This window comes from Misgurnus anguillicaudatus, chromosome 8, assembly GCF_027580225.2.
Source record: "Misgurnus anguillicaudatus chromosome 8, ASM2758022v2, whole genome shotgun sequence".
NCBI classification, from domain to species: Eukaryota; Metazoa; Chordata; class Actinopteri; order Cypriniformes; family Cobitidae; genus Misgurnus; species Misgurnus anguillicaudatus.
Window position 1 is genome coordinate 40263966 of NC_073344.2, and position 12198 is coordinate 40276163.

At 37.9% G+C, this 12198-nt stretch overlaps 1 protein-coding gene across 2 annotated transcripts in view; it reads left to right on the forward strand.

The window, feature by feature from the left end:
* Positions 1-663: 663 nt before the first annotated feature.
* nol11 (nucleolar protein 11) overlaps positions 664-12198 on the forward strand; it is an 81822-nt gene continuing 70287 nt past the window's right edge. The window contains exons 1-3 of one of the 2 annotated variants that reach the window (XM_073870907.1): positions 664-913; positions 1107-1220; positions 1303-1359. In XM_073870907.1, the coding sequence (XP_073727008.1) occupies positions 674-913; positions 1107-1220; positions 1303-1359 (411 nt within the window). In that variant the 5' untranslated portion in view covers positions 664-673. The remainder of the gene's footprint in view (positions 914-1106; positions 1221-1302; positions 1360-12198) is intronic. The other variant, XM_073870906.1, reaches the window with a different exon arrangement.

Here is a 12198-nt window from a genome sequence, read left to right on the forward strand (position 1 = left end):
ATACATCTCTGTTTTCATTACAATATTGAAAAGGATGAGTATTTGGAGTCTACAGTACTGCTTGCTCAATCTCCAGCAAAGATAAAAACATCCCAAGAAAAAGGACTCATTCACATAGTATTCCAATTTTTACAACCGCAACACATTTTACACAGACAACACAGCATCTGGAGGATGTATATGATCCTCACCGGTGTTATTTATTGTTTTTTCCTGTGTGTGTCTAATGATAATAAAAAAATATAATTGATCAATTATACTTTGAAGGATAAAGCAAAACTACTATATTTACTATAAAGCTATCTAAACCAATAGCAGCTTCATAAGACTTAAGGTGGTTATCAAAGGGACTAACAAACAAATATAATGCATATGGGTTGACCTGTGAAAACATAATGTCCTGTTTTCATTTGTCAGTTACCAGTTAGGCTTTAGAAACATGATAAAGTTAAAGTGTATTTAAAAATATAGTTTGGAGAAATATGTGAAAGTGGTCATGAATTTCAGGGGTTGAACAATTATAGTTAACTGTTTAAAAATATGTAGTTGTAGCCTAAAAACACGTAGTGCGTGTTAACACGTATTTTTAACATGTTTTTGCCATGTTGGCCTTCCATAGTAGAGCAGACTGTCGTAAAACATCGGCGTGAGCGGAAGTGACGAAGATTCGCACATGCGCGGTACAAATCGTGTTTCCTGCACGGTTCGATTAGCGGTGACACCGTTTAATCTCGTGGTTGTAGAATCACGCAAAGCGTGCTTAAACATGGCGGCATTGTATGAGGGCTACACGTTGTGTATTAACGCAACGCAGCAAAACACTTCGAATGTAGGAATTCAGGGAGTTGAATTGTATGCAGATGTCGATCATGTTCTCGTCACAGATTCGTCAAGAACTGTAACCGTTTACAAGGTAAACTGAGTAAGATTTTTGTAATAAGAATTAATGTCGATCGCGGCTACTTACAATCAAAAGGAGTTCAAGATTCATTCTAGAGTTACTTTGACGATGTTCACACGCGATAATTAATTACTGTAAGTAGTGCTGAATGAGACTATAATCTGCGTGGTAAATGTTTTTCAAAGAAAATGAATTGTTTTAACAGGTGTCTGATCAGAAGCCGCTGGGCAGTTGGACAGTGAAGCAAGGACAGACCATCACCTGCCCTGCTGTGTTTAACACACAAACTCAGGAATATGTGGCCATTACTGATTACAAGGTAAAAATTGTCTGTTTTCGAGGGTATTTCACTTTCACATGCTAATTTATATGTGACCTAAAGCGGGCTTATTTGTGTTTAGGTTGTCAGAGTTTGGAAAGATGGTGATGTCAACATAGATCAAGCTTTCAAAGCAACTGTAAGTTTTTTTTTTCTTTCTTAAGCTTTATCTCTAATACAAACAGTGGGAGCACCATAGGCATAGACACCTCCATGATAGCACACATACATCTTGGAGACGTCTATTTGATCTGCAAGGCGTATTGGGCATAAAAAAAGGGGCCAGTACAAATCTTAAATTTGTATTATGTATTTGTATTATAAAAATGTATTATGCCTGAATCTAATGTAGAGGTCGACCGATATGGCTTTTTCTCTGGCCGATTCCGATACTTAGAAATCAGGGCAGCTGATGGCCGATATGTTTGGCCGATTTTCTATTTGTACATAATAATCAAAATGTACTCATCAATTAGCAGATATTTTAAATGCAACCCAGACAGCACACATACATCTGGCCGACGTTGTGTCGACTTTCAAAGTTCCATCGGCAAGATGTCGCTCAGGGAGCGTTTGCTAATTGGGAAGGTGTCGTCTAGATGTCGGCATCTCGTCGCAAATGCCCTCGGGCCGATGTTTAAACGATGCAATTTCAGCCGCTCTGCACGGGCTTTACCGGGCATTTATTTATTAATTTAAACCTTTATTCATTCACACTTATTCAGAGTAATGTGCTTCTGTGCAATAATAACTAAGAACAAGTACACCACTCTCAATAACCGTTGCAAATTTATTCATTTGACAAATAAAACACACAAACAACTTGGATAAATCAGTAACAGAATATTTAGATGTGATAAAACATAAATATAAATTACATATTCTGTAACTATTATACACTGCTGTACTACTTTGTAAACGTTTTTAAACACTTAACTAAAATATTTCTTAAGGTATATGATTCAATTATGTTTGTGGACAAAAATATAGTCTCAACATATACATTTATTTCAATTGAGAACTAAAATTTAATTTAAAACTTTTTTCAAATTACTTGGACAAAATGATAAACAAGTAATTCAAGCCCATAATACATGGAAATTTCTTTAAAAATATCTCGGGGTGAGATCTCAAAAAATTACTGAAAAAACCCAAGGGTATATATGTCAAATTCTAGGCAAAGGGTGGCTGCATTTGAAATGCTAAAATATAACAGTTTGGATTTCAGAAGTTTTAGTCTCAAGATAATTCACATATGTTGTACAAATGGGACATGGCCTGTGAAAACCCAGCAAAGTATTTCTTTGTGACTTACTGTTTTCTACATAAAATCATCCTACACAATACAGAAAACATTCTCTGAAAATATAATCTTGACATCTTCAATACTGACTGAGTAAGGTCATGCCAAAGACTGAACTCAATGTTAAATCAGTAAATTCAAACTTTAGATGTCATTAGATGTTAAGACAGTAGCCTGGATTTCATATACAGTTTACATATTTATGTATCTTAGAAATATATTGTAAATAATAACGTGCATGTACATAACAAAAACATTTAATCATAAAACATTCAAGTCAGGTCTTCTGTCTTTGTTTCCTACACTTGTCTCTGCAAGCAGCGCCTTTAAACCTTAGAGGTTTCTCTTTGTTGCCTTTGTTTCCTGTCCCGAACAACGCCTTTTAAACATCTGGACACCACTTCTTCCTCTCCATGGTTCCTTTTTGTTGCTTTAGGATCACCTAAATGGAAACATCCAAAGAAATGTATTAATCATACGATCACATTTTTATATTTAAATTTAGGTGCCTATGGCAAACATGAACAATCGTGTATATTGGATAGATAAGGCATAAAAAAAAAATAAGTTTGGTTCTGGTTGGTTGTCAGTTTAGGTCATGGGTCGGTAGGGAATTTATTTTATTTTATTTTTTATTTTTTTTACAGTGGCAGCAAGGGATAGGTAGGAAATTGTTAAATATTTAAATTGAATAGCGGATATATTTGAGGTGACTTTGGCCATATTGCGTGTTTGTCTCACGCAGCGCAGAGCCACGTATCTCCACGGATTATCTCTTTTTAATTGTGTGTGTGTGTGTGTGTGAGAGAGAGAGAGAGAGAGAGAGAGCAGGAACAGTAAATGCAGCTGAACGAATACACTGCGTGTTTTAAAGTAAAAAAATAAATAAATAACGAAACGCAATATGTGGAGGCCGGTGTTGAATCTGTCTAACTAGAATTAGTCTAACTTATGTGTGGGAAACACTGTATGATATGAAAAATATCTTACGTGAGCCTGTAGCTAAAGTATAAAAGTGTAACTCTTTGTAGCATAATCAGGGCTTGACATTAACTTTTTTGCTCACCAGCCAAAGTGGCTAGTTGTTTTTCAAAGGTACTAGCCAAAGTTAAATTGTATATGATTAAATTTGACTTTGGCATCCTAAAACAACCCTATATCACGCAAATACGTGACTATTTCACGTATGGACCAACGTGAAAATGTCACGTTTTGCCGGTTTTGAACGCATGTCACGTTTTCTGTTTGTGTCACTTTCACGTTTTGGTTACTCAACTTTTTTGTTCTATTTTCAAACTATTTTCGCTTCGGTTTAGGGTTAGATTTGGTGCTTGTGTTATATGTCACTTTAAGTATTTGTCACTTTAAGTATTGGTTTATAAAAAAAAGATACAAGACTTATTCTTTTATATTTTCTAAACTTTAACCAATTGTCGCCTGACGTTGGGGTTAGAGTTTGTTTAGGTAAGGATGTCATTAAACCGAAGCGACAATGGTAAGAAATTAGGACAAAAAAGTTGAGTAACCAAAACGTGAAAGTGACACAAACAGAAAACGTGACATGCTCACGTTCAAAACCGGCAAAACGTGACATTTTCACGTTGGTCCATACGTGAAATAGTCACGTATTTGCGTGATATTGGGTTGCCTAAAATGACTTTAATTCGAGCAAATTTACTTGCTAAATTAGATGCAGACTGAATTTCAAATGCAGTCTGACTACCCGAATTAAGACAACATTTATTAGCTGGTATATAGCTGGTATATCAGTATAGATCATATAAGGTGCATGAAAAACATGCTAGTAAGTAAGGCATAAATAGATTAACTTTGAATGAATATATTAAAAGTAGAACAGGGGTGTAGAAGAAACACTAATTCTAAACTGAAAAGATAAACACAAACCCCATCGATAACCACTTTAAATATTTATTAACAACAGCAGTAAATACTGTCAAGATATGCACATTAATTTTACTGTCATGCAGATGTATTTTATAAGCTAAATGGTTTCTGATAAAAGTGATTTAAGACTTTTAATGACAAATGTCGGGAGGGCATTATTGTTACATTAAAATGATGCGCGAACCTCTCGATGGAGGGTTTCTTTTGATTTCGTGTGCATTCAGGTATGCGCTGAATTTCTCTTCGCTCTTGCACTGAGAGTGTGCACGCAATTTATATCTCTTCAATCACTTCCATGCAATTGTTTTATCTTTCCCGAAGTGTGTATGCGCTCAGACTGCGTCCTCTTGTGCATTCGCAAATCCATCAGCTCTCGCGCGCTCTCTGGAAGGTGACGCTTTGGTCCGCAACGCCCCGCTGATCGCGTGCGCGTCTCTCAACAGATCTCTGTGCGTTGCTCTGGGTGCAGAATGCTCATGGGAGTTGTAGTTTCCCAGTGTCGCATTGCGTATTGTTTATCATTTCGCATAACTTTTAAGAAAACTACAACCCGCCTTACGGCCGAAATCTTACCCGCGTTTTGCGGGTGTTAATGTCAAGCCCTGGTCATAATACCATACATTCAAATATTATAATTCACTTACTGCCAGCAAAAATGAGCCTTGGTTTGTGCTCTCTGGAAGAGAAAAGCCCACTTGCATATCGTTGTTCAGCTCGTCTTTTTTGTCTGTAATTTACAACTTTCGGCGGGGCAAAAGATTACGTTGCTGTGCACGAAACAGCATCTCGAATGCACACCAACAATTACCACTTTACCAGTGCCTTTGTAAATGGCGACAATGATCTGTGAACTATTGTGTTAACGACTGTGTAGCTGCTTTGTTTGTTGCTGGAGGACGCGTGCTTTACAAAAACGGTGCTGTACTAAAAGGTAAATTATAGTTCGCCTCAAAGGTTTTTTTATTTGTGTATTTATTTAATGTGTATTATTTCTTCCCCAAGCTCATAAAATAAATTTGGGTCGCACATAAATTGGCAGGGTCGGTCGGAAACCGGAACCAAACAAATTTTTTTTTTTAGGCCTAATCAAAAAGGTCCACAAAGCATACAGTACTTTATGTGAGCATATAAAACATCTGGTCTACTGTGTTGTTGCATTCCTGAATGTGTCTGGCTGTGCATTATAAACAGTGTTAATTCTTCTTTGCATCCTCAGCTATACTTAAAATGAGTGCTATAGGAGGAATTAATGCAAATGTCTTGAAAATTATACATTTTATTGTTAGAGATATCTAAAGATAACAGTCACCCACTTGCTTACCACCAAACTGTGTTGAACAAGTGCTTGCATCAGTGTTCGTGTAATCAAGTGAAGTATAACTTTTCACACAGCAATTTGGTCCCAGAAAATATCCGTAGAATTGGCAGACAGGCATTTGTGTGAACGCAAACATGTGCTGTAGATGTTCTGGGATTGTTCGAGGAAAGAGGACCTAGTAGCATTACCGTAAGATACCTGGAAAGCCCTCTTTGTGAATGAGACGAAGAAACAATGGCGTAGGGGGCGTGTGGTAGTGAGCAACATGAAGTTATGGTTCAGCTCTTTAAAACAAGGGTTTTACAAAGGTCGGCAAACTGGACTGAAGCAGAGATCAGGGAGCTCATCACTATCCACTCTGAAGCAGAGATCATTTAGCAGAATAACAGTTCTAGCGCATCCGGCGCTCACATGAGCTTATATTAAACAGGTGGAAAAAGTACTAAAATATTGTACTAAAGTAAAGTTACTTTATTAATATTTTACTTAAGTGAAAGTAAAGTTACTGGTCTAAAAATTTACTCAAGTAAAAGTACAAAGTAAATCATTTTAACTTTACTCAGAGTAAAAGTTACTTTTTTTTTTACAGCGGGGAGAGGTGGAGGATTTTAGTATAGTTCAAAAACGACAAGGGAATATATATCTCAAACTAGTTGTTTTTAATTGTAGAAACATCTTTACAATTAAAGTGCAAAAACAAAAAGTTAATAAAATAAAAAGCTTTTTTAAACTAAGAAACATTTATGGAATTATTTAATGATTTTACATGTGATTTATGCACTTTTGAAGGTGGTCAGCAGCTTGTAAATACAATCACTATAGTAAGGTTGTAATTGATGTATTGCTGGTAACATACATTATTTTATTAAACTATATATCTAGTAGGGGTGTCCATGGTTAACCGGTTAACTGATTAACCGTTAAAAATTGTTTAACCGAGTGAAACATTTTGCTCGGTTAAGTGGCATCAATAACGAGCATTGAATTTAGTTGTAATACATTTTTGCACCACCAGAGACCGCCAAAGCGCTCCCAGACATTTGTAATGTCCACAAGTAGTAGCAGTTTTCTAATATGAAGCGGGCAAAGAAAAGCACAGCGTGGGAGCACTTTAAAATCGAGAATGACAGGGCAAAATGCAAGTATTGCAATGCAGTGCTTATATACTTCATGCACAACCTAGGGTTGCTGCGGTGACAGAATTTTCCCACCAGTTAATGCATGCAGACGTGCGCATTTTACTTTCACTTTTGAATTACGCAATTGTTTAAATGCAGCGCTTGCGTAAGCTGCATTAAATCGCGTATGAATTTGCGTGCTTATGAATAAACAGCTGGTTTAATTAAGTGCTTGAGTCAATGTGCGCAGGTAATTCTTGCAGAAGTCGCCAGTTCCAAGCAGTGCAACCGGCTACTCCTCCATAAAGCGCTGCTTGAATGATGGGTTTATTATTTTTCTTGATAAAAAATACAACAAAACTATCTCGCTTATATTAAACATCATATATGTGCATTATAACAAAAACGAGTAAGCACGCGGCTTCTTCTATCGTCTGGTCATCCAGCTCGCCTCGCAAACTCTGACAGAAATAAATGAAACTGACACCTGCTGCTTTGTGACGTGACGCGCGTTCAGCTCCGCTGTGAATTCATGCAGCAGACACATTCAGTTATAAGTGTATGCTCTCTCTAACGAAGCTAAATGATTTAATTACAAGAAAATATCAAAACTACTGTGAAAGACGGTGTCGGGGTGGGCAAGTGATCTAACCGGTGAGAGGCTGAAGCACCGGCAATCACCGTTTCACCGACTATCGCGGCAAACCCAGCCAACACCTGGGCATCATAGAGAGGCGGCCGCGGAGCCTGCGAGTACCTTCGCCCAGCCTACCATCCCCGCGAACGCAAAAGTCAGTGACATACTTAAGCTGCTCTGTCCTTACCACTGCGTTTTATTTCTATAATTTTGTTTTAAATGTGGTTCAACCAGTTATTAAAGGTGTTAAAAATTTAGAGATGCTCCGATCAGCATTTTGGGGGCCGATCACCGATTACCGATCACCAAGATCATGATCTGCCGATCGCCGATCAGTGCCGATCACAGAATGGCAGTTGAATGTGAATCTTTTATCTATAATCTAGCAGAGCTTACACCATTTGTAGAAATGAAACTAACTATAAATTAGGTATATTGTTGTTTTAATAGAGAATCAAATAAATAAGCACAACAAATATTTCTTCTTGCAAAGAGAAATGTAATATGCCTTTAAAAAGGTTTATGTCTGTTAAAAGTAATTAAAATAAAACACTTCACAGTCTTTACTGTATTAATTAAATATACACGCATTCGTATGAAGTACAACAGTTCTTCATGATGAGCAGAGAGTAATTTTATTGAGAGATGAATTAGGATACTGTAGCTTTAAGACGTGGGAGAGATCGTTCTCTTCACATGCACTGATGACTGGCTGCGTTGTATGCGTGCGGCGGGTGTCCGCAAGAGCAGCTGTGAAGAAAATGGAAGTTTAAACCTTCAAAACTTTAAAATGAATGCAAGTAATACACTTTCGGCATAAGGATGCAATTGTCCGCGATAGATATGTGTTGTATATGCTGTTTGATAGGGATGTGAAGACGCATTGCGCTGAGGACCAGAGTGCGTCCTCATAGTCCGCAAACAAGAGCAGCTGTGAGGAAAATGGATGTTTAAACCTTCAAAACTTTAAAACGAATGCAAGTAATAAACTTTCGGCACGAGGATGCAATTGTCCGCGATAGATATGTGTTGTATACGCTGTTCATTTGTAGCAGAGGTGTGTGTGTTGCTCGTCCTCATAGAAAATATGCATATCTCTGTAAAGGCAGAGAGGGAAATCACGTCACACATGAGCAATGGGTTACAAAATGCTCGCACTGTGTATAATGGTCTCTAATTGCAGCCGCATCAGGAACGCTATGATGACAAAAGTAAGCGGAAAGATCGGCTCATGAGATCGGCAAATTTAGCGAGTGCTGATCGCGTCATTTAATGCCGTTATCGGCCGATTACGATCGGCGGCCGATCGATCGGAGCATCACTATAAAAATTAATACCCTTTTCTCGTGTGTCTGTATCTCTGGGTTGCCTTGCGCATAATATGGTTAACCGAGTATTAACCGCTAAGGGTATCGGTTAACGGTTAACCCTCTGGGGTCCGACCATTTTGGGACACTGTCAGAGGTTCTGACATGCTCTTACATTTGGTCTATTTTCAGTTGCTTTAAAACATAATAATGGCAAGTGTCTCATACCACTGTGTTCAACACAAACTGGGCTAAAATATTATATGAGCTACATGTATGTACATGTTTGTATTTTTAAGAGAAAAAGGTTTATGCGTGGTTTTTAAAAAAGCAAAAATTTTAAGTCACTGATAAGTTCACAAAACCCATACTAAACATGTTTTAATAAGACTTTCCTAAACAGAATCTAGTAGCCTAGAGTTTTTTCTTTAAAATGATGTGAAAATCATCCTGCCTACTTATTCACATAAAACAATGTATTGATTTAGAAATTGTAAGACACTTTTTGTTTAGAGTGGCCGTATGCGAGAAGGATTGATTGACAGCTAGCAAACAAAGGCTCGCATAATGAGGCGGGAGGGAACTACAGTAAAGATTGTGAGGACAAATGTACACGTTTGTTTGAGGTTTATTAAAAAGTTAACAATATAATCAAAATAGAAATGAATAGGGGTGTCACGATTCTCCAAATCCTCGATTCGATTACATTTTCGATTCTAAGGTCACGATTCGATCCGATTCTCGATTTTTACATATTTTTTATATGGCATATAATTTAGACAAAAATGATATGCCATTATTTATTATTATTATTATTATACTTTAACATTAACATGCACATTGCACAACTCGCATGGGGGTTTGTGGGCTTCACTTAACGCGAGAGCTTGTAGAGAGAGGATTGCTTCTTGCACACACATGGACTATGCGCGGTTGGCAGTTACATGGATCGGGCGGATGACGTGACGAAAAATAATATTTTAATTAAATTCGGTCGACTGCTTGTTATTAGCTGTGTCCTTCTAAGCATGCGACCTCTCTGCCTTTCATAGTGGCAGCCACAGAAGTTCAAGAAGAGAACTGAAATGAGACGGTCTAGCCTTCTGAGGACCCACAATTTGCGTCACCTGCTGCACACGTAGCGCCCACCGCGCCTGTCAGCAGAAAACAGCGGAGACATTTCTGACTTATTAAAATAAATATGTAACGTTAATCAGAAAAATATTAATTTATTTTAGAACATATGACACATTGATGTAGATTAATCTATTCAACAGCATATCAAATAATCAACCTAGAAATATACGCAACATAAACAGAATAATATTAACACAAAACATAACTTATAATACTAAAACAGTGACAAGAAAAAGTTTTCTAATAAAAACACACTTTTATTTAATAAAGGTTTTAATTGTTTGGGATAGCCTCGACTGTTAAAGGGAAATTCCGCCTTGAAATGATCCTAGGGTTAATAACAAACGTGTACCGAGTTCGACCGTTCACTGGAGTTTGTTTTCATGCTAGTCTAACGTGACCAGTGTTATTGCTAAACGCAAATTAGCATGTTATGGTAGCCTTCGGGGCATCAGTGCATTAAAAACGAAATCGCTATGTCTATACTACTAATAATGCTCAAAATAACCCCACACTTACACTGTAGCACAATGAGGGTCTCTATATGTAAACTGAAGCATTGAGAACTTTGCAAGTGTACAGGCAGTTTATTAAAAAGAAAGACTTACCGTTCACGTCTGGATCACATATCCATGCGGGCGCCATCTTGGGAAAACTGAACTCTCGCGTGAAAGCACAACACCTGTTCAGGGCAACAACGTTTCACGCGAGAGTTTAGTTTTCCCAAGATGGCGCCCGCATGGATATGTGATCCAGACGTGAACGGTAAGTCTTTCTTTTTAATAAACTGCCTGTACACTTGCAAAGTTCTCAATGCTTCGGTTTACATATAGAGACCCTCATTGTGCTACAGTGTAAGTGTGGGGTTATTTTGAGCATTATTAGTAGTATAGACATAGCGATTTCGTTTTTAATGCACTGATGCCCCGAAGGCTACCATAACATGCTAATTTGCGTTTAGCAATAACACTGGTCACGTTAGACTAGCATGAAAACAAACTCCAGTGAACGGTCGAACTCGGTACACGTTTGTTATTAACCCTAGGATCATTTCAAGGCGGAATTTCCCTTTAAGGATCCATTCGTTCTATCATTAACAGCGCGGAGAAATGAGGATGCATTTTGACACAGCTCTTATCAACGCCGGCGAAGGGTACGTGACAAACTCAAAAAATGAGAATTAAAAACAAAGGAAATAGAATGTCAGAAAAGGGTTGCCTGGAATAAGTTTTACAAAGTGGTAAATCAGGATGACACCAGTGCAGACTATGTAATTTGTGCGTTTAATTTAGGCAATTTATTTATTTATTTTTGTCCCTGTGCGTAAATCGGAGACGGAGTTCACTGCTGATATTCTAGAGCTTTCTAGTCTCGCGGCTGTCATCAGCAGCGTCTTGCATCGCCCAGTCAGCGGATGGCGGGCGGGTGCGGTTTTGAAAACTGGTCAGAAACGTTGGTGCGAATGGATGGTGGACGGATGATGAGTTTTGTTATGCGGTTGCGGATGAAATAATAGTCCATCCGCGCATCTCTAACATGGACTTAATGCACATGGACTTAATGTGTCTGTCTTGGACTCATAGCATCTGAAATAAATCCAGCATCATAAGCAGCTGCGCTTCTCTCTGTCTCAGTGCATGCGCTCTCGCATCTGTCCGAAGTCTGAACATAAACTAAAGTAGTAATCCTTATGTATTTGTTCAGTTTTATGCGTTTCATGCAAGCTGAGGCAAACTATCCTTTTGTTTAAAATATAACCCGCTGCATCTTTGCGCCTCCCTCACTATCGCGCACGTGCGCTCGTCCAAAGTCAGATCACGTAATCCTGTTTATGATATGCATTTCAAGGAGTTGTAGCAATAACTTACATCCCTCGTGTTTAAAATATGATCGCTTTCTGCTGGACAGATGTTTTTAAAGGCATCTCTGAGAGTTTTTTTTCCTCGCTTGGCAAGCCGACCAGACGTGAAATGGGGGCGTGGCAGCATCGACGATCCCATTTTTTAATTCGAAGTTCGAAGCTGTGACTTAATTTCGATCGATTTCGATTTAAAATCGAAATCGTGACACCCTTAGAAATGAAGGTCAGTAGGACATTTTCAGTTTATTTGGAAACAAACCCTATTAAAAACCTTAACTTGTATAAGAAACTGATAAACAACAGAGCTGTAAACTTCATGTGGCTCATGTTACCATATAACTTTATGTCCAAAGAGTGTGAATATGTTTTTCCACTTCATAGTTTTGTACTGA